The following is a 23,962-nucleotide window of genomic DNA, read 5'->3' as shown; positions in this document are numbered from 1 at the left end:
GACTAGGGATGAAAACAGCAAAATGAATCACCAAAAGATACAGGTTGGAAAGAGGAAAGTGACAGTCTCTCAGTAGCTGTGAGATAGGGAGGGGTGGGGCTAGTGGTACTAGTAGTGCTGGTACACCTGAGCTCATCAGAGATAAACAATGTAAATAATGGATGTAAACAATGGGCTGGAGTCTTTAAACCAGAGGGCAGGTATTGTCATGATACAATCAGACTAAATTTGATAAATAAATCTGTAAACCAAAACCAGTTGCTAAGCAGTAACTATATGTAGACGATTGTGCTGAGGGAGTCAGGGAGGGACAAACATAAAATTAAAATATTAAATTAGATCAGTTTTTAGTTTCTTTCTAGTTCTAAAATTGACAATTCTATCTGTGTTAACTCATCTTTAAAGTGTATACATATAAAGAGCAGAGATATCCTAATCCTATATCCTGCCCCTTACAAATTGAACAAAACAATAAGCTTCTGCAGGAACCCTGGGCCAGGAAGTAATACTTCTGTGGGGGGAAAAAGGCAAGCTTTATTTAAAAAACAAAAACCCTTTTGGTGTCCAAGTTAAAAGCTGTGACATGTTAAAACAATTGTGTTACTTCCTTCAGGATGGAATCATTTGCAAAATTCCACTCTCTTATTTTAAACACTTCTGTTATTCAGTTAGAAAACTTGTTGCTTAATATGCAAATCTTAAACTAGGAAAGGGAGGGAGGAAATGAAGCTCAACAAACATTACAAAATAAAGTTGCTTTGCAGTGTTGAGGCTGCCAGGCTTTTTGTTACTCTACTTGAAAGTAAATGTGACTTGTCTGTAGAGAGTGCTGCTTCAGCAGTTCCAAATGAATTTCAAGCTTGTGCTCCATATTTTCTCTTTTGTAAGTTTAATGTATTCAGCAACACTGAACTGACAATTTAAATAACTACATTTTTAAACAAACAAAGCATTGATGTTAATGTATGAAAATGGTCCAAAGCCCTGGGAGTCTTGGTTCCCACCATTGTTTATTCTGACAACAGGATATAATTGCTTACTTACTTGGCAGCAAATTTAACCATCTGCTTGCTTGCATGGTCTCCTACCGCCACAAGAGCCTGGACATTAAACTGCTGCTGTCGTAGGACTAAGAAACACTGCTTTCCTGAAAAAGACAAAAAGTATACAAGTGTATTAAGGACATGCTAGTTTTATACCATGCTAGTTCAGGTTTTACAAAGAAGAAAAATGTTTTCCTATTTAAAAATTGGGTTCAAATTTACTATACTCAATAGGGCCATACACATGGGTATTTGGCTTTGACAGCCAAAATACTCATACTCAATTGACAGGCTAAAACCCAAGTTCCTCCTATGCTTTTAAAATGTTATTGAGAACGTAAGCAAATCATCAATTTCAGAAAACATTATTTATCAAGAGAATTATTTTGTGATTGTATGTACTTACTAAACAAATTTCAAATAACTTCAGATCACTTTCACCATTCATTCAAAAGCTAGTATATTTTATAGGCAAAGGTACTATGCTAACCATCAAAGGAGCCTCAAATGATGCAACTATGAAACCTTAGTCACAGGAACTTAAATGTTCTTTGCAGGTGGTTCCTTTAATTTCCTTCCAAAGTACATTTTAAAAAGCATTTAGAGTAACAGACTAGCTTATCTCATATTTTATTTTACTCATTTATTTATGATCTTCCTAATCTTTCATCCTATATAATTGTTACACTTTTTTTTTAAACCCCCAATAATTCACTTTGTCTATAAAAGATCATTCTCTTTATGCCCTAAAACCAGTATTATTTCTGTGTTAATTCTGAGCCTCGTGATTCTCTCTTCTTTCATAAGGAACTGTCATTCCTTATTATTAACCTTTTGAAAGACAGTCATAATAGATCCAGTCACTATCCTTGTGGCAACTCTTTTTTTCTAAAAAGATTATTTTTACAAGTCTCTGATCACATTTTGGGACACTACTTCCTCATAAAACAAGTTAAATCTTTTCTAGACCACTTTTCTTATCAGATTTTCTTTCAAAACATCAAGATTTGGTGGGGGGGGGGGGTTTAAATGAGAATTATCTTTTACACCGAGAATTAGCTTTGCCCCTTATACCTTCCCCTAAAAAAGCAAAAGATGCAAGCAGACTTGCAGTTAATACATTCAACATAGTTTTGAAATGCAAATCTGACAGCAATCATGATGTTAAAAAAAAGGCTGCAGAGTACCAACACAGACACAATCTATGGACTTCCAAATCATGTATGATTGACATATTTTTATACTACATAGATACCATTTCCCCTTTCCTTTGGAGTATGATCCAGTTACTAAGTAAAATCTCTCTCTTTTTAAAAATTATTTAATTATTTTTGGCTGCACTGGGTCTTTGTTGCTGCAGGTTTTCTTTCTCAAGTTGTGGTGAGAGGAGGCTACTCTTCGTTGCAGTGTGCAGGCTTCTCGTGGTGGCTTCTCTTGTTGCAGAGCGTGGATTCCAGGTGTGTGGGCTCCAGAGTGCAGCTTCAGTAGTTGTGGCACAGACTTAGTTGCCTGGCTGCATGTGGGATCTTCCTGGGGTAGGAATCAAACCTGTGTTCCCTGCATTGGCAGGTGGATTCTTAGCCAGTGGACTTCAAGGGAGGCTCTAAGCAAAATCTTAAACAAGAAAACTATGTGAGCTGTACAAATTCAAAGGGATTTTCAAGATGCTGAATTGATAAAGATTGTTACTCTAGAGAAATCTGCAGATGAATCAAATGACATTATCCCAAGAACTACTGAAATTATAGCCAGATATTAGCCCACTCAGAACAGAATGTTAACAGGAAATAGAAGGTAATGTGCATGACTTAGTAAGCATTTTAGCTGCTTTAATAGTGCAGACAGAGGCAGCACTGACTGGGCTGCACTACAAAGCAATCTTGTGATGAACTGCAATGCTAGACAAAAACCCTGGGAGAGAACAGAGAGCTCCATAGTACTTACAAAGGGTGACCATGTCTTTAGGTTAGCACTAAGGGGTGACATGTAGTAGAAGGGTTTGGTAAAGAGTAAAAGCTTTTAAATCAAAAGATATGGGATCATATCCCGTTACTTCCTATAAGGGGCCTGCTGCTGCTGCTAAGTCACTTCAGTCGTGTCCGACTCTGTGTGACCCCACAGACGGCAGCCCACCAGGCTCCACCATCCCTGGGATTCTCCAGGCAAGAACACTGGAGTGGGTTGCCATTTCCTTCTCCAATGCATGAAAGTGAAAAGTGAAAGTGAAGTCGCTCAGTCGTGTCCAACTCTTTGCGACCCCATGGACTGCAGCCTACCAGGCTCCTCCGTCCATGGGATTTTCCAGGCAAAGTACTGGACTGGGCCTACCAGAATATTAATTATGTCTCAGTTATTCATCTGCAAAATGAAGAAAATAACAGCATATTACTCATGGGGTTTTCTTGAATTTTCATCTATACTCTTGAGGATTATATAGTAAGTTTACAATTGTGACAAACACCCAATTAATGTTAACTGCAAACTAGTACTACTACCTTTTAACTATTATCATTACTAATAGCACTACTGCCACTGCCTACTTATTTGAGGACTGTGAAAACTGGCTGCCCAGGTGGCACCAGTGGTAAAGAACCTGTCTGCCAATGCAGGAGATGCAGAAGATGCAGGTTTGATCCCTGGGTCAGAAAGATCCCATGAAGCAGGAAATGGCAATCCATTCCAGTATTCTTGCCTGGAAACTTCCATGGACAGAGGAGCCTGGCAGGCTGTAGTCCGTGGATCGCAGAGTCGGACATGACAGCATGCATGCACTGCACGACCATTTCTATTTCACAGCTGGATCACTATGTCCAAAAGCTATGGTGGGTGTTGGGAACACAAAGTATGTATTTGTTAGACACCCATGACAGACTGTTATGTGAACAAAGTGATAAAGCCAATCATAATTTTAAGAGATATTAAAATTGACTGCATAAAAAAACCCACCAAAATATGAAATTGTATAGGAAGAAAAACACCAAAAAATGTGGCTACTAATGGATGGTGAAATCATGGAGAATTATACTGTTCTTCATATATTCTGAACTTTCTACAATAAGCATGTACTATTTTTTTTGATCAGAAAAAATAATTTTTAAGAGACCAATAAAGTCAAAGATGAAGGTACAGAAGAAAGGTACGGGTTAAAAGAAAATTGTGGCCATGTTCCAGATTCAACACAGGAGATAAGCAGAACTATGTACTTAGGAGTACATAGAAGCAAGCATACTCCTAAGAGCTAACATGCCTTCTAGGAAACAGAAATCATGAAATCAATGATTATGAGTGAAGCGAACAATGTTCACTGTTCTCTTTTAATGTTTAATGTATTTAGTCTATGTAATTTTAAAATTTTAATCTTTAAAAAAAAAAAAAAAAAACAAAAACCAATAGACGAAAGGAAAGGGGAGGTGAGACCAATGTATGATGAGTTGCTTCAGTTGTGTCCGACTCTTTGCGACTCCATGAACTGTAGCCCGCCAGGCTCCTTTGTCCATGGGATTCTCCAGGTAAGAATACTGGAGTGGGTTGCCATGCCCTTCTCCAGGGGATCTTCCCAACCCAGGGATCGAACCCTTGTCTCTTAGGTCTCCTGCATTGGCAGGCAGGTTCTTTACAACTAGTGCCACCTGGGATGTCCGAGACCAATACCATCAGCATACTATAAAGCCACAGTAAGTAAAAATGTACAGAAACAGGCAGATCAATGCAGCATAAAAAAGAACTGAGAAGATGCCCTATTAGAGCAAAGAGATTTTAATTCTAGTGGAATTCAGGAGATAACTAAAAAACTGAGCAATACAATAGAAAAGGGGAGGACTTTTTAAGTTTGAACATTATAGAAATGCCTATACATAAAAATTAAAAAACCACTCTGGGAAAAATATCTACTGAATGACATATAACTTATATGAGTTAATAACTTTAATACATAAAGATCTTAAAGATGTATAAGTAAAGAACACTGAGATCCCAATGGGTGATGGACTAGAACAAATATTCTAAAAGAAAAACACCCTAGTAAGTATTCATGGCAGATAGATGGGGAAACAGTGGAAACAATGGCTGACTTTATTTTTCTGGGCTCCAAAATCACTGCAGATGGTAACTGCAGCCATGAAATTAAAAGACGCTTACTCCTTGGAAGGAAAGTTATGACCAACCTAGACAGCATATTAAAAAGCAGAGACGTTACTTTGTCAACAAAGGTCTGTCTAGTCAAGGCTATGGTTTTTCCAGTGGTCATGTATGGATGTGAGAGTTGGACTGTGAAGAAAGCTGAGCGCCGAAGAATTGATGCTTTGAACTGTGGTGTTGGAGAAGACTCTTGAGAGTCCCTTGGACTGCAAGGAGATCCAATCAGTCCATCCTAAAGGAGACCAGTCCTGGGTGTTCATTGGAAGGACTGATGTTGAGGCTGAAACTCCAATACTTTGGCCACCTGATGTGAAGAACTGATTCACTGGAAAAGACCCTGATGCTAGGAAAGATTGGAGGCAGGAGGAGAAGGGGATGAAAGGGGATGAGATGATTGGATGGCATCATCGACTCGACGGATATGGGTTTGGGTGGACTCTGGGAGTTGATGACGGACAGGGAGGCCTGGTGTGCTGCAGTTCATGGGGTCGCAAAGAGTCGGACACGACTGAGCAACTGAACTGAACTGAAGTAAACATAAGGAGAAAAATGTCACTGGAAATGAAACTATTGTAAGTTGAAACAAATACGGATTATGACACATACCTCTCATACTAGAATAAATTTAAAAATATACACTATTACTCAATGCTCAGAAGAATTAAGTGAAAACCATTCTTTCATAACTTGTCCATAGCCAAGATAGGCTTGTACAGTGCTTTCAGAGATCAATTTGGCAATGGGCTTAAAACATTCTGATTCAAAAAATATGTTTCTTGGAATGTATGTTAAGAAAATTAAATAGGGAACGTATTACTGACAAAGCTGTTCATTATAGCTTTATTTAAATAAAAGAAATAAGGTTTAACATCACCCCATATTTATGTAATTTTCACTAGTACAACAGATCTACATGTGACTCTAATGCTATGGTCCCAAGTTTTCTGTGTTCAAAGCACTTTCAAATACTAGAACCTTGATGGTACATTCAAAAAGATTTTTAAAAGACTTAAAAAATCAGTACTGGTTTCCTGGTAAACAGAGCTGTCCACTCAGACCCCCTCTATCAAGTGCTTTTGACACCAAGTTCTTGAAAGGTGTTAGTAAACTAAATTGTTCTTTCTTTGACTCTGGTCAGTGATACACTGCACAGCGTGATCTGCTCAGTTCAATGTCCTAAAAGGCATTTTCCTATACACTGGTGAGTGATAATAAGGGCATGTGTGTGTGACTCCTTTTATATAAATTTAAAAACAAAGGATATGCTCATACTTGTAAATGCACTTTTCTTCCTGAGAGAATACACAAGAAACAAAACTGGTTTTTTGAGGGGTGGGGAGAGGAACAGACTGGAGCTAGATTTGTGATATTTTTATTTTTCTTCCTTTTTAAAAACTGAAGAATAGTTGATTTACAACACTGTGTTAATTTCAGGTGTACAGCAAAGTATAGACAGGTAATAGATAAAACAGATAGGTAGATAAATGGCACATCTTCTTTATCCATTCATCTGGTGATGGCCACTTAGGCTGCTTCCGTGTCTTACTTATTGCAAACAGTGCTGCTTATGAACAATGGGGTGCATGTATCTATCTTTATGAACTAGTTTTTGTCTTTTCTGGATACATGCCCAGGTGTGGGATTGCTGGATCACAGTGTAGCTCTAATTTTCATCTTACATCTTTTTGAACTATAGGATGTTAATTTTTACTATAGCAATATATTATTTTTTATTCTAAGAAGCAATTACATAATTTCTCAGTTTAGCAAAGAGTTCTCATTACTTAAGTTAATACAAGAACTTTATATGACAGATTAATCAATTGCTATATGACCCTAATGCTGGGAAAGACTGAAGGCAGGAGGAGAAGGGAACAACAGAGAATGAGATGTTGGATGGCGTCATGACTCAGTGGATGAGTCTGAGCAAACTGGGAGATACTGAAGGGAGAGGGAAGCCTGGAATGCTGTAGTCCATGGGGTCACAGAGTCTAGAGATGACTGAGTGACTGAACAACAATTTATCTTTCTTCATGGAATGCCCCAGCAGAAATGAGTTTATAGAAAGGAAAAGTCAGTGTTCAAAACAGCAAAATGAATTTACTATTTTTAAATATTTTAAGTTCTCAGCAGTTAAAAATTTGTGTTGTACTTTTATTCTTAAGTTTTTAGAAGCAGTTTCTTAAATTTACACAAGAGGACTGTTTTAGAAAAGTGTAAAGTTGGAAACCTTCCTTTATAGCATCAAGTGCAATCTTTATTTCTAAGCTGAAGAACAAACATGGTACATAGTCAAGACAAAAGGTTTACTCTTATCTCCACTTCAGTGATGGCTCAATAAAGAAGTAAGCCTTGGTGGAAGAACCAGTTATCAAAGATGTGAGGCAATCTTACGTTTTCATCTATTCCTACTGTCCTTTAGCTTGTCAAGCTCCTGAATTTATTAGATGATGTATCTTCACTTCCTAACACCCAACATTAACATCTTCCTTCACTGCTTATGTTAATCAATTATGGAATAAACCACAAAGACCTATATGTTTTAAAATACTTTCCATTTATTATTTTCCCTGAAATATTCTTATATGGATATAAGTTGAGGTTTTGACTCTTGGTATTAAAAATTCTAAGGGTTTCTCTGGTGACTCAGTGGTAAAAATACACCTGTCAATGCAGGAGATGTGGGTTTGATCCCTTGGTCAGGAAGATCTCCAGGAGAAGGAAATGGCAACCCACTCCAGTATTCTTGCCTGGAAAATCCCATGGACAGAGAAGCCTTGTGGGCTATAGTCCACAGAGGGTGGCGAAGGGTCGGACACGACTTATTGACTAAATACAACAACAAATAAAAATTCTCTCTGACCACCTAAATAAATCAGCTCTTTTGGAAGTATAAGTTAAGGTTTTAGGAAGAATAATCTTGGGCCAATGACTTCATGCAGTATGTATAAAATTTGAAAGGAATCATACATATTTCAATTACTTTCATTTCAAGGATTTATATTAATTTATTTATTTATTTTAATTGGAGGCTAATTACCTTACAATATTGTGGTGGTTTTTGCCATACATTCACATGAATCAGCCATTTCAATTACTTTCACTAAGCACTTAAGCTTTCACAATCAAAGAAACTAATGCTAAATGTTTCATTAAGAATTAAAAACTTCCCCTTACGTCTATATAAAATTCTTGATTTTAGGGATTTGATACATAAACCTATTGTGAGAAATCTGATTTGTAATCTTTAAAAATATGCAAAATACTGCCCTTAATTTGAGGAGAAAAATATACAAATATTTGTTATATAAACAGACTAAAGGCTCCCCCCCTTAACAGAATTCTAGCTGTCATACTTTTGACACTTTAATTTCCTTATTCATGGTTTTTCAGCACTTTACTTGAAACTGACAGCATTTGTATTTTTTCTAAGTCCAATTTTAATGTGCTACTACTTCTGGAGTTAAAACACATGAATGATTCCTAATCAGTCATATTTATTGTCATTATAAATTTTCCATGTAAGGAAGAAGGGAGTAGCAGCAACCAGGATTCCGAAATTCAAAGATTTTATTTATCTTTTTCAACTAATCTTATCAGAAATAAAAAGCACTGACAATCATTACTGCCAAGAGTGTGAAGCAAGTGGCACTGCCACACGCTTGGGGGACTATAACTGAGTATAGCATTTCGGGAGTGTAATCTGGTACTGGAAAATTTTAATATGCATATGCCAACCCTTCAACCCAGCAATTTAGCTTCTAGAAATCTACTTTGGAGAAATACTGCCTAATGTAGATCTGTAACCGATATCATGGAAGTATCTCTAAGAAACATTGTTAACCGGAAAAAAAAAAAAAAAAGGTATAGAAACCATGTACAAATATGGTATCATCTACATAAGACAAATTAAAACACATACAAAACAAAGTCATATATGTATGTATGTGTGTGCATATGTGCATTAAAAAGAAAGATTTGGGGGGGAAGACACTGACAAACTATTAAGAATTAATAGCAAAGGCTAGGGCAAAGGATAGGCAGTAGAGAAGAAAAAGGAAGATATTATTTGTACTCTTTGAAAAATCCATGTGAAAACATTAACGTATTACCTGGTTAACTTACAACTTACATACACACAAGTATCCAAACTTAAAAACAAAGTAGGATCTTCTAAGTAAAAATTATAAACACCAGATTAATGAAAATTCAAAAACAAAATTACTTAAATTTAGCTTAGTACTATTCTAAAAAAATACTATCCACTCCTTTACTAAATTCAGTTTATTACAAGAATCCAAAAATGGCTCAACATTAAGAAATCCATTATTGTAAACCAATACAATTACATACAGTTGGTTCTAGCTACTTGTGGTTTTATATGTTTTTCATGGGGTTGCAAAGAGTCAGACATGACTGAATAACTGAGCATACACACACATTTTATAAAGTCACCAGGAACAATGAATTAGCAAGTACTGAACCACTGCTCTTAGGGGAAATATAGAATGAGGTTTCTGTGCACGTCTGGTCATGGTATTTTTATTAGTCCAACAATACATAAATCAGCTGTGTGTATTTCTGTTTAAAGACACCTTATTTAGTATATATCGTTGATTCATTAACATAGAACTCATGTCCAACAACACTATAACTCATGCTGAGACAAAACTTAGCTATTAATAATTCATATTTTCTCCATAATATATATTATGGGCTCTCCTTTATTTAGGAATACCAGAGAACACTTTAGCACTGTGCTTCAGAGGCAATTTTAAACAGTTAGATTACCAAAATAAAGCAGAAAACTGTGAAGAATGTAGCACTGAATAGATTGCAAAGAGGACACCTGTTTGCGAGAGCTGATACAAGGCAGAGCTTCACTGTGTTTAACCTCAGCTGATAATGTTGTATTAGGAGACTCAAATTTCTCACCACTGCTCATGTGAATATCTGGTACGTCTGTGAATGACAGTGAAAGTTCTCCAAGTGTTGATTTTGGGGTTACAAATACATGTTATAGTAGGTGAATTTGCAAATACACAATCTGTGAATAATGAAGATCAACTGATTATTTCCAACAAAAAAACAAACAGGAGAGTATACTGAATCTCTATATAAATATGTCAACACAATGATATTTTGAGGGAAAATTTTTTCTGGAAAAGGAATGATAAAATTTAACACCTATTCCTGAGACAGAAAACTTGGACTAGATGAAAACTTCTTCTAACCTACTTTTTAAACTTTGGTACTGTTTCCTAGTAACACTGTATGCAGAACACCTAAAGACATGAAATAAATCAGCAGGAGTTTATACCTCTACTGTTTGAAAAATTATTCATTGTGAGAATCCTTGCAAAACTGGGGAATCTACTAATTATTGCAGAGAGAAACAAGAAATGAGATAAACATTTGAAAGAAAAGGACAAAATGATTATTTGTAAATGTTATCAATGCCTACCTATAATCCTCATGTACCTCAATAATTATCAATTCATGGCCATTTGTTTCAGCCTTATCCCTCAATTTCTGTACTATTTTGAAGCAAACTCCTGCAAACTCTCTATTATTTCATCCATATATAATTTGGTATGGATCCATAAGAGATGTCTTTTTAAAAGAAACATACAACAATATTATCTCAACTTCAAAAAAATGAACGATTTTTTAACACCAAATATCTAGTCAATGTTCAAATATTCAACAGTCTCAGTCCCTTTTCAACTATATATTTAAATTAGGATCTAAATAAGTGATTAGTTGAGAGATAGATCTGTTTTAACCCATAGGCTCTGCCTCCTGGTTCAATTTATTTCTTGAAGAGATCAGGCTTTTTTGCCTGGTAGTTTACTACAGTCTAGATTTTGCTGCCTGTATCCCCATTGTCATTTAACATGTTCCTTTGTCCTACAACTTTCCTGTAATTTGGTAGTTAGATCTAAAGGCTTAATGAGATGTGGGGATAACTTTTTGGGTAAGACTACTTCATTGGGTGGTGTTGTATTCTCTCATAGACATAAAATATTCTGGTTGTCTCTCTATTATATGTTGTTAGCAATCACTGATGATCAATACCTAGATAATTCACTGGGGGCAAAATAACAATGTTCTAATATTCTTCATTTTATTGGCTAGATACTTCTCTAAAGGGACACCTCCCCATACCTACTATTTGGTTAGTCAGCGATATACAATTCATACAGAAATGACACTTCCAGTATTTACCAGATTTGAAAATAATGAGCTTGTTCTATTCATGACCAACTAGGTTTTCAGTTTGTTTGCCTTAGCATTATTATAAACTTATGGATTTAAACATATCTGATGTGTTTCAATTCACTGTAGTTGTCCTTTCTCATTTTCAAACTGTTCTATTTTTTGGCTAAGTGTGGGGGGAAGTACTGTTGGTTCAGGATTACATGTAGCATGCACTCCATCTTTTAATTTGCTAAATAACTGTGTTTAGGAAACAAGGTGCCAATTTGGACAGAACAAAGGTTCCTCATCTAATGGGAGAAAATAAATGAAGGATTACAATACAGTGTGATTATTGCTGGTAGAATAAATGGCCCAACCTTTCATGAAGGCAAATCAACATTTCTTTAAAAAGTTAAAATTCTACCAGTATTTTTCTCAAAGTCCAGTAGTAGTCATCTATGTGGGGGAGGATCCTGAAAGAATAGACAAATTCTTAACAGAAGTGATTCTGAGACTGTAAGATATATATGTATAAAATGTTGGAATTTTTAAAATAATAGGCCTATATTAATTCGATAATAAACATTTTAAAATAAAAAGAACTGTTGTAACACAGAATGTATTAAATAGTATAGAAGTAATTAACTGCTAGGGCAACGGAAGGTGTCCTAAAAAGGTTCTGAATTCTGTTCATATTCCACCAGTTACTATGAGAATTAGGGCAAGTAGCTTTATCATTCTGAGCCTTACTCTCCTCACGTATAAGGAATAGCAATGCCTATTCTACCTATTTCACAAGTTTGTGGGGATGATCAAGGGTGAAAAAGTGTCTAAAAGCATAAAGTTATAAACTAATAAGAGTCACTAATACTTTCAGGCAATTTGGAACACTAGTTTCCATAGGAAATTGAAGTTTGTTTAAACTCCCCTAGTATTTCTTTTCTGTTGTTAACGCTAAATTCTTAGCACTGTCTAACAGAAGTTTTTACAATGATAAAAATATTTTATATTTGTCCTGTCTGTTCAATATGGAGCCACTAACCACTCTGGCTACTAAGCACTGAAAATACAGCTGATGTCTGAGCTATAGAATTTCAATTTTAATAGCTAAATGTAGCCAGCGGCTACCTGACAACTCAGGCTACCTATATCTCTCTTCTACCTCTCTCCTTATGTAAATATTACAAATGTTAGAATATTTTCATATTAACAAATGAAAAACTTCTCAAAAACACTCTTTTACTTCAAAAAAATCAAACTTTTGAGAGGTTCTAGAAAAGTACCTTAAAGTTTTAGATTTCACCTGAGTTTTAAGGCCAAATTATTATTATTATTATTTTTTAATTGAAGGATAATTGCTGTCAAACATCATCAATCAGCGGTAGGTGTATATATGTCCCCTCCCTCTTGACCTTCCCCTCCCATCTCCCTCCACATCCCACCCCTCTAGGTTGATACAGAGACCCTGTTTGAACTCCCTGAGACATACAGCAAATTCCCATTGGCTATGTTTTACATAAGGTAATGTAAGTTTTCATTTTACTCTCTTCTTACATCTCACCCTCTCCTCCCCTCTCCCTGTGTCCAGAAGTCTATTCTGTTTCTCCACTGCTGCCTTGTAAATAAATTCATCAGTACCATATTTCTAGATTCCATATATGAGTTAGTATATGATATTTATCTTTCTTTCTGATTTACTTCACTCTGTGTAATAGTCTCTAGATTCATCCACCTCATTAGAACGGACTCAAATGTGTTCCTTTTTATGGCTGAGTAATATTCGTTTGTAGATGTACCACAACTTCTTTATCCATTCATTTGTTGATGGACATTTAGGTTGCTTCCATGTTCTATAAATAGTGCTGCAATGAACATTGGGGTGCATGTGTCTTTTTCAATTTTGGTTTCCTCAGGGTATATACCTAAGAGTGGGACTGCTGGGTCATATGGTGGCTTTAATCCTAGTTTTTTAAGGAAATCTCCATACTGTCTTCCTTAGTGGCTTTATCAATTTATATTCCCACCAACAGTGCAAAAGGGTTCCCTTTTCTCCACACCTTCTCCAGCATTTATTGTTTGTAGACTTTTTGATGATGGAAAGTCCAAATTAAGAATATCTTATAAGAACCTAAAATTAGCCATGAAAGTGAAAGAGCAGAGTGAAAAAGTTGGCTTAAAGCTCAACATTCAGAAAACTAAGATCTGGTCCCATCACTTCATGGGAAATAGATGGGGAAACAGTGTCAGACTTTATTTTTGGGGGCTCCAAAATCACTGCAGATGGTGATTGCAGCCATGAAATTAAAAGTCGTTTACTCCTTGGAAGGAAAGTTATGACCAACCTAGACAGCATATTACAAAGCAGAGACATTACTTTGCCAACAAGGTCCGTCTAGTCAAGGCTATGGTCTTTCCAGTGGTCATGTATAGATGTGAGAGTTGGACTGTGAGGAAAGCTGAGCGCCAAAGAATTGATGCTTTTGAACTGTGGTGCTGGAGAAGACTCTTGCGAGTCCCTTGGGCTGCAAGGAGATCCAACCAGTCCATCCTAAAGGAGACCAGTCCTGGGTGTTCACTGGAATGACTGATGTTGAGGCTAAAACTCCAATACTTTGGCCACCTCATGCGAAGAGTTGACTCATTGGAAAAGACCCTGATGCTGGGAGGGATTGGGGACAGGAGGAGAAGGGGACGACAGAGGATGAGATGGCTGGATGGCATCATCAACTCGATGCACATGAGTTTGGGTGAAGTCCAGGAGTTGGTGACGGACAGGGAGGCCTGGCGTGCAGAGTCGGACATGACTGAGCGACTGAACTAAACTGAATATTTTACATTGATTTAAGAAGGAAAACAGGTGTTTCTATTTTGTTTTTAAAGATCTACCTTGCCTTGTGAGAAATTGCAAAAGAAAAATTCAGTGATTACCAAAAGACCTGTAACCATCTAATCGATCTTACCTTTAGCTCTGCTTGTATGAACCCTTGCACGCACCCAAACAACTTCACCAGCTTTTTGCACTGTCAAATCACTAATTCGAACCAAAACTCGATCTGTAGTAGAAAAGTGAAACAATTTTGTACTTCAGAATTTACAAAGAGATCAAGATCAAAATTACTTTGTTTGACAGCTAACGTAAGTACTTGATATTATCTTAAATGATTCTTATCTCTAGCAACACTCTTTTCTTTTGCTTTTCTTTTTATTGGTTTACAACATCATATGCTTCATATGTTTAACATAATATTTCAGCTTCTATATACTTAACAGTATGCTCAATACCAAGTTTAGTTTCCAAACATTTCCACAGATTTGACCCTGTTACCCTTTTCACCCTCCCCTCATGCTCCTTCTAGTAACCACTACTCTGCTCTCTCTCTGTTTTGTTGTTTGGTTTGCTTATTTATTAATTTTTGTATCCCATCCATGTTGTTGCAAAAGGCAAGATTTCATCTTTTTTAATGGCACACAAATATACCATGTCTTCTTTCTTATCTATTTCTCTATCGACAGGCACTTAGCGTGTTTTCATATTTTGGCTACTGGAAAAAATGCTGCGGTAACATAAGGATGCACATATATTTTGATTAGTACTTTCATATTCTTCAGATAAATACCCAGAAGTGGAACTGCTGTATTATATGGTAGTTCTATTCTTAATTTTTTGAGGAACCCCTGTACTGTTTTCCATAGTGGCTATAACCAATTTACATTCCTACTCACGTTGTACGAGGGTTAACACCTTCTTTATCACCTTCTGTATGCAATTTGCCTCAAGTTTTATGAATTGACTATCCTAAATATATCTCTAAAACCTATACAATTCTCTTTCATCTTCACTGCCACCATTCTAAACCAACATACTATATCTTGCCTGCTGCTGCTGCTGCTAAGTCGCTTCAGTCGTGTCTGACTCTGTGCGATCCCAGAGATGGCAGCCCACCAGGCTCCCCCGTCCCTGGGATTCTCCAGGCAAGAACACTGGACTGGGTTGCCATTTCCTTCTCCAATGCATGAAAGTGAAAACGGAAAGTGAAGTTGCTCAGTCGTGTCCGACTCCTAGCGACCCCATGGACTGCAGCTCACCAGGCTCCTCCATCCATGGGATTTTCCAGGCAAGAGTACTAGAGTGGGGTGCCACTGCCTTCTCCAAACAACTTACTAGACAATCAAAATTCAAAACAAAACAATAAATCTAAAAGAATAGACTTATTAGTAAGCATCATGATTACAGTAATTTTAATAGTACTTTGGAAAAGAAAGAATAATGGCCCTTCTTTCATGTGGCACTCCAATGAAGTAGCATAGGCGTTCTCAACTTTTAATGTATCCACACATAGCTGAGGTGCATGTCACAGTCCCACCAATATGAGTGGCTAAGGCAAAGATTAGTGGCAGTAGGGTTTCAATTTGAAAACCTACTACCTCCTCCACAATTAAGTCATTCATATTAGAATAAAAGAAATTTGAAGAAATGGAAGCAGACAGATAACTTTATGTTGAACAAAATTTTCTGATTTTAACAGAGGTAAAACCAAGGGTAGAATTTTGCTGTTATTTAGTGTAATCAGATTACATAGGTAGTTTAAGCTTTCTTTTGGTAGGGAAAGCTTATAACTGTTATAGTTACTGTTATAACAGTAGTCTGGATTTGATAGCTAAATGGGAACAATATTTGTGGCAAAGGGTGACTGAGGCTTATGTAGGAGTCAAACTCCAGTAAGATTTTTGATGTTAGAGCTCAACGAAGTACAGTTCAGGAAGACAGATAAGCTGATAAAAAGTCTCACATGACCTCTTCTGCTTGTCCTGGCAGGGGTAGTAGTCCTCTCCTATAGCATATTGCTTCTATCCCATTTTATACTCAATTATTTTACTTCACTAGCTTTATCTTTTGGAAATGGTTTATTCTGAGCAACCTATTTTGGTCTTTCATTGCACATTTTCCCAACAAAGTTGGGGAGGAAAAGTGATGTTGCAACCATGCAATGAGTTAAATCTAAAATAACAATTAAAACTGACCTGGGGTATATTATTTTCAAAGCATAAAATTCACAGGCAGGCATATATATTAGCAGTACTTGGTGCTTCCAATGGGCCAGAGCCTAAAGGTCTGCAGGTGTACCAAAGCTTGAAAGCTTTGGGGTGTCTACCAGAAGAAAAATGATTGTTAAATTGTTGAGTAGGATAAACTTGTTGAAATTGCATATATAAAATACGGGGGAAAAAAAGAGAACAAAAATAGACACAAACAAAAAGAAACCAATAAAAGGAAAACAAATGTTTACAAATAGCAAACTTACAGGTCTGAGAGAAACAATTAAATCATTTTCAAAGAAATAGTTATATAAGTCAAGGAGAGTACTAAAAGAGGTAGCTTCATGAGGCATGCAAAAAAGGCTGCATATGAAGAAAGCAGCTACTATTAACTATCTTTTATCTCCTAGGCCAGAGTCAAATCTTTTTACATGATCACTTAGGAATATTTTTCTAATATAATTTACCCCTTAAAATATACTAATTTAATGTATTTTCTTCCTTTTCTAGATTAGGGACCCTAAATTGATAATATTTGCACAGGGTTATGGCATATGCTTGGACTTTCAAGGTGGCTCAGTAGTGAAGAATCTGCCTGCCAAGCAGGAGATGTGTATTCCATCCCTGGGTTGGGAAGATCCCCTGGAGAAGGAAATGGCAACCCACTCCATTCTTGCCTGGGAAATCACATGGACAGAGGAGCCTGGCTGGCTACAGTGGATGGGGTCTCAAAGAGTCAGAGGTGACTTAGCAACTAAACAACAACAATGGCATAAGTTTGCCATTTAAGTTTTTCAGAATTATGCCTTCAGAGTTATGTTTTCAGTTATGTCAGCCTTACTTAAAATTTTATGAAGAGCTTTCCTGGAATTAGAAAGTAAAAAAAGCCTTTTTAAATTATCACACAACTACTAACCTGGTTTTTCTTGTGATTGTATCATTGAAGATACTCCGTATCTTTCTTTTGCATAATCCTACAAAAAAAGTTTTTACATTATGACTTTTTATTTAAACACTAATAGCATAGTATTAATAAACACAGAAACACAATAGAAAAAGATGAATTCATTTTAACTTTCAGGACTATTTTATTAATTCAAACTAGTAGTTTTAACCTGTGGAACTATGTCATATCATTTAATATGCACTCCATAGAAAAAGGATAAGCACCCAGCTTCTGGATAATTTATTTTGAAGATCACCACTCCTGGATTGATATACCATACAGAACAGCATTCTCAAATAAAATTTACACACATGTACAACACATCTTAACTACTTTCTTCAAAAAGGAGATTAAACTACTTCAAAGCAGGGTTATAAATTTCCTCTTTTTGAAGGGAGAAGGATGAGATACCACAGTTTTATTAACTTCCTATTACAGGAAGAGATGTTCAAAGAGAACCAACAGTTAGGGATAAGCTTTCTGAGCACCAGATGTCCAGTTTTTAGAAATCAGAGATGTTGGATAAAAGCTAACTACAACTTTCCTTTTGTAGAATATCATCAAAAAATTTCCCAGCTTCCTGTTCTAAAACCGTCTTCAGGATATCAGGTTGCATGTGCTTCAACACTGACAATATGACACCAAAATTCTTATTACAGATTTTAAGCCAGGAACAGGAAAAACGAGGCCTAGAGTCCAGACTTATTAACAAACTATACTTATTAAATTGGTAAGCGGCCTTTTATTTTAATCTCACTTTACCAAGAAAATGATCTCTTAAGATCCTTCCAGCTATAAAGTGACATAACTGCCACAGTGTCTACCTTAGATAATCTATAGACCTACACTATTTGCAAAGGCACACTGCTAGATTACATACTTAATCAGATCAAGAATACACAAAAATGGTTTCCCTCAAGGTAATTTAGGATGTGAATAAAACAATTCATTTCTGTCACTATAGTTATCTGTTGGAATCCTCTCCTTTCGATTTGGAAGATATTAAATTCTGTATTTATACCAAAACAAACCAAACAACATGTTAAGGTGCTTCATGAACAATTTTTTTCCGAAATAAAAAAAAATACACCTTAAAGACAAAGACAACCCCAGTCCTACTATACAGTCACAAAATGTAGTAGGGCAGCATAAAAAGGTTACAGCATGTGAAAAGAAAAAAGGGGATCACTTATTACTACTGTTCATATTTCAGCAACCCTATTCCATCTAATGTTTTTAAAATGATCTATTCCTTATGCAGATTATCACAAATTCATGTCTCTTCAATAGAAAAATTAGCAGCTAGGTAGAAATCTCAATTTCACTAAGAGCACACATCACTTGTAGAACGGTTTCAAACATTCATTTCTGAAAAGCACTGATGGACTACAGGGTATTATGAATTACATAGATGATCTGCGGTCACTTCATCTCAAACGCATTCCCTACAAACTTCCCCACCTACCTCACTTGGATTACTTAAAAGAAAGGAAATAAAAATGACAGCTTTTCTCTAAAGCTGTCACATGGAAAACGGTCATTATAGTGGCAGACCGCTTTACGAAGTACTGTCATTACTGGAAAAACATTAGGTACACGAGTGCTGAGCAAAAATCGATTATCAGTGGACATTAAAGATTTCCGGGGAAAGAGATGGAGTACGTGAAATACGTGCCTAACCCAGCGAGGTTTAAGGTTGACCCGGCCGCTCCTACTTCCGGGGCAGTGGGTACTTCACGCCCTCCGCGCCCCCCTCCCCCGCCTTCCAGCTCAGAGACACGCTTCTTGAAAGCCATGCCTCCAGGCTCCCCAGTAAGAAATGCGATCCGGGGTGGGTCTGGCTAAGGTGCTCGGGCAAGGGCCCTGGAGGCCCGGTTGAAGGCTCCGGGCGCCCGGACCCCAGGCCCGTGGCCTACAAGGCAAAGTGCCGCCAGGGATCCGGAGGCCAGGGCCCCCGCTCACCCTATGCCCCGCTCTCCCCCTCCCCCCCAGCGCGATCCGGCCCAAGGGTCTGTTCAGGCCCGGAGAAGGAGGAAACCCACTTCCGCCGCGTCCATGATCTCCCGCGGCTTCTCCTGACTCCTGCGGCTGGCGTTGGCGCTGGGCATCTGGACAACTAGACTGGGCAGCGATCACCACCCTCCCTCGCAGGCTTCCGTAGGGCAGGCCAAAGGGGCTTCTCCCTCCCGCACAGTCTCCGCCCTCCCTGCACTCCGGTCACAGCACACGAGCTCGGACTCCGCGTGGAGTGTAGGCTCGGAAAGATCGCGATAACCTCAGTTCTCTCGAGATCCCGGAGGCTGAAGGCCGCGCGCCAGAGTCTCCTTTTTTTGCCCCGCCCTTACGGGACTTTGCCTGGAGTTAGAGGGAATCCCCGGGAATTAGTTACAGTTTCGCGAGATGGACCCGGAGGGGAAGGGTCCCGGGCATGCCAGTTGGCACGCTCTCCCACTCATTCGTTTTTCAGCTATATCCCACCTGCGAAGTCTACTGTGTTCTCTTTTCAGCCGTATTTACTCCTCCTCGCTTTGAGAGCAAACTGTTTGCTAAAACATCCACACACGCTCAGGACTTGTCCTCCCTTGAACTTCTCCGTCAGTACTCCCCAGCGGCAGTGTAGCTTCCTGGACTCACGGCAGACTTCGCAAAAAGCTGCCATGTAGTGGGACACAGGAGTGCTGGGTTATAGGTAGATGGCTTGTTGAGGTAGGAATGAATACTGGTGTCCAAGTCACATGTGAGGTGTAAGTGAAGTGAAGTCGCTCAGTCCTGTCCAACTCTTTGCGACCCTGTGGACTGTAGCCTACCATGCTCCACCGTCCATGGGATTTTCCAGGCAAGAGTACTAGAGTGGGTTGCCATTTCCTTCTGCAGAGGATCTTCCTGACCCAGGGATCGAACCTTGGTCTCCCCCACTGTAGGCAGACGCTTTACCCTCTGAGCCAGCAGGGAAAGGTAAGACCTGTGAGGTGTAAACCCAATGGCAAAACCTTCCACACAATTGCACTGATTGCCACACAACTGGTCTGGTTGCATTGTTAAAGGCAATGTATGTGTTGGTTGTCTAATGAATTAATCTTCCCAATTTAAGCTTTTTTTTTTCTCATCCACGAACCTCTTATTGCAATTGAAACTAATATAGAAGCTTGGTAAAATACTATTTCCTCTGCTAGACTTCTTTGCACCCTGCCATGTTTTAATTATTCTAGTAATCTTAACCAGGCGCGAAGTGGCACAGTTTATACTTTTCAAGAGTGCCGTTAGGCCCTAGCACGACTGAACGGGTTGTGGAGGTTACTGCATTCATGTCCTGGGATAGGATAGTGAGTAGACACATGGTCCCAACCCTCGTGTAACTTACCATCTCATTGCAGGTGTGAAATAGAGGTACCAAGTGCTAAAATTTTCTTTGAAGGCATTCACCTCAGGCTTCTCTGAGAAACTCCAGCTGAAGTCTAAGGAAGGAGTAGGAGTTAGCCAGGTGAAGAGACAAAAGAATATTCAAGGCAGGGGGTTAGGGAGAGAAAGATCTTGGATCAGTTTTGGACGTAGTGCATATAAAATGCCTTTGAGACATTTAAGGGGAGAATGTCCAGGAAACCTCTAGCTTTGTGGGGTCTAGATAAAGATAAAGATGGGCAGATAAAGATGAAGACGACACTGCCGGGTAGGTGGTAATTGATGCCCCTGGACTAGTGAAGAGGATGTTCCAAGAAGAAAGTGTTAACATTGTCAATTGCTGCCTGGGCTTCAAGTAAGATGGTAGCTGAAAAATAGTTGTTGGATTTAGCAACATAGAAATCATTGGTGTTCTTAGTAAACACGTGAAGTGATGGGGTAAGGATGGGCTGACGAGTGAAAGTAAAGAAATAAAAATAAAAGTGATTACAGCCAACCTTTATATAGTGCTTACTCTGTGCTAAGCACTAGTGTCAGTGTTAGAATCTTTTTGTCTATGGGGAAATTCAGGCAGAGAGAAGTGAAGTAATCTGCCCATGGTCTCAGGGTCGTTAAATGATGTATTTCAAAGCAGGTAGTGTGGTGCCAGGATCCATGTTCTTAACCACTGTACCTCACTGCCTTTCCTGTCTTGGAGATAATGAGAAGATAAGATGGGAGCGGAAGGAAAAATACAGGTGGTAGTTAATAAGGAATAAGTGAAGCTTTTTTTAAAGAGAATATCTCAGTGCATTTAAAAACTAATGGGAAAGATTCATGAAAAACTAGATTGATATACAAGACAGAAAAGGATTGAGTGATGGTATAAGGTTTTGTTTTTGTTTTTTAATAAGGGAGAGATAGGAGGTGGGACAAGGGGAAGAGGAACAATTCCTCTATCTCAGCTGGAGATGAGGATGCTAGGATAGTGGTAGATGTTTGATTTTAGGGCAATGAGAGATCTCCCATGTGATGACTTCTGTTTTCTCTAGAAGAGGAGGCTGTTATGAATGATGAGTTTGGAGGTTCCGGGGAGGTAGAAAAGGGAGATTGGTGATTTGAGGAGAATAGAAAAGGTTAAAATATTTATAGTTCTTCAGGTTATTTGGTATTTGGTATTATTTCTGGGCATTGTAAGGACCCATTTAATAAGGACCTATGATTTGGTCCTGGAACTGAGACTTCTCCAGTAGCACATGGCTGATGTGGTACCATCATAAAGAGGCAGTTACTTCAGTCACTGTGGAGATTTTGGTGCTGACATTGTACAGTAGAAGGGAGCCCAGAAGAGATTTGCCCTAAATATTCATGCAAATGCCATACACATCCCAGGCAAATAAGAAAGAAAATTTTACCTGTAATTTTTTTGAAAGACCAACACTGGGCATATCATTTATTCTTAGATCAGGATGGAGGGAAGGAAAGGACAGAGATGCAAACAGCTGAATGTGGCTCTGTAGATGGATAGATGGCCCTAGGAATTACATCTGGGTAGCTTGGATGAAGGGCTTCCTAGGTGGTGCCAGTGATAACCCGCCTGCCAATGCAGCAAACGAGTAAGAGACGTGGGTTTGATTTCTACTTCAGGAAGATCCCCTGGAGGACGGCATGGCAACCCCCTCCAGTATTCTCACCTGGAGGATTGCATGGACAGAGGAGTCTGGCGGGCTGTAGTCCATAGGGTCACAAAGAGTCGGACACAACTGAAACACGACTTAGCACACATGCATGCACAACCTGAGTGAAAACCAGGAATCCTAGCTGCTAGACCACCAGGGGCTAGAAGCTAAAAGCAAAGTTTCCCTGGCTCTTACCCTTATTGAAAACAAGAATGTTTCAGGGAGGCAAAACTTGTAAAAACAGGTACAAAGTTTATTATTAGAGACACAACACATTAAGTGGGACAGCACACAGAGAAACCATTTTATTTAAGACTGAAACAAGGCAGAAATACACATTCAGAGACAAAGGGTATGGGCATCCCCCATAACGAGGAGGAGTATAGTAAAGAGGTGATTTAAATCATACAGGATAGTCCTTCTGGGACTTGGTTTACATTTAGCCAATTACCTTGTTTCTTCTTTATACCTGATCTGTTCTAGGACATTTCCCAACCTGTGTGCACATCTTTTTGCTAAGATGGATTCCATAGCAGAGGTCTTGCAAGCGGGTGCATGGCCATACTTATTATGGGGTGGTACCCCCTCACTTTTTGACCCCCAAGGAGCCTTCCTATGCAGGTGCAGACAGGGAAGTTTTCCTTAACTTCAGGAGTGGTCACCTTATCTCTTTACTTCAGGAGAATTAACTTTGGAGTGTCTGGGTAAGAGCAAAGCTTCAATTTTATTCCACTTGACAAACCCCAGCTCTGCAGCCCAGGGACTATCTATCTCCTACGAGAGCCTGGCCATGCACAGCCCTTAGCGTGGCTCTTGGGGGCACCCGCCCATTAACCTCAACCCTGCTTACTAGGCAGCGGTTGCCACAGGACCGTTAGCGACCGACTGTCAATGAGTGACCGTTAGTGGTCCTGCTCAGCCATTGGTTGGTGCTGCAGTGGGCCCCTCCCCCAAGCAACTGTCAATGAGTGACCGTTAGTGGTCCTGCTTAGCCATTGGTCAATCTGTAGTGTGCCCCTCCCTCAAGCAACTAACTGTCAAGGAGCAACTAACTGTCAAGGAGCAACTGTTACTGGGAGGATTGAGTCAATGGTCCTCAGTGTGGTGGTCCTCAGGCAGACTTAGGTAAGAGGCGAATCCTGGCCTTCTCTATGGGCCCTCCAGCTTACCTGGCCTCAGGCTGATGGGTGAGCTGGGGTGGTGGTGGGGGGTGGCAAGGCACAGGGAACAGGCTGGGGGTTGTGTCCTTCATGGCTCCAGATTACTCACCAAGGCCCCACAGCCCTTGAGTTGGTGAATCTGTCTCCCATTGCCACCTCTGCGATTTAATGGCAGTGGCAGTCTGCCTGGGTTGCAGTCTTCTGGAACTGGCCCCTGCCATTTTGGTGGCTTAGAAGCCTGAGGGTTAGTTGGGTCCCAGGCGCCCGGCTCTCTCAGCCACAACAGCTGGGCAAAGTATGGGAACATGGCCTTAGGGAGCTGTCAGCTGAAATCTGCCTCCTCTCAGCCTGGACTTATATCTTGGAGGGTGAAAGTTATGC

The 23,962-nt window shown here is 38.9% G+C and overlaps 1 protein-coding gene across 1 annotated transcript in view; it reads right to left on the bottom strand.

Moving 5' to 3' along the window:
- Positions 1-19,651, bottom strand: part of DARS1 (aspartyl-tRNA synthetase 1) — a 65,092-nt gene extending 45,441 nt beyond the window's left edge. The window contains exons 1-4 of the mRNA XM_055572706.1: positions 19,407-19,651; positions 17,335-17,392; positions 14,342-14,434; positions 1,045-1,147 (exon numbers count right to left, since the gene is read on the bottom strand). Coding sequence (XP_055428681.1) covers positions 1,045-1,147; positions 14,342-14,434; positions 17,335-17,392; positions 19,407-19,472 — 320 coding nt within the window. The 5' untranslated portion in view covers positions 19,473-19,651. The remainder of the gene's footprint in view (positions 1-1,044; positions 1,148-14,341; positions 14,435-17,334; positions 17,393-19,406) is intronic.
- Between the last annotated feature and the right edge of the window lie 4,311 nt (positions 19,652-23,962).

Source organism: Bubalus kerabau, chromosome 3, assembly GCF_029407905.1.
Source record: "Bubalus kerabau isolate K-KA32 ecotype Philippines breed swamp buffalo chromosome 3, PCC_UOA_SB_1v2, whole genome shotgun sequence".
In the NCBI taxonomy this organism is placed as follows: Eukaryota; Metazoa; Chordata; class Mammalia; order Artiodactyla; family Bovidae; genus Bubalus; species Bubalus kerabau.
The sequence above is the reverse complement of the archived record's forward strand: the minus strand, read 5'-3'. Positions and strand labels throughout refer to the sequence as shown.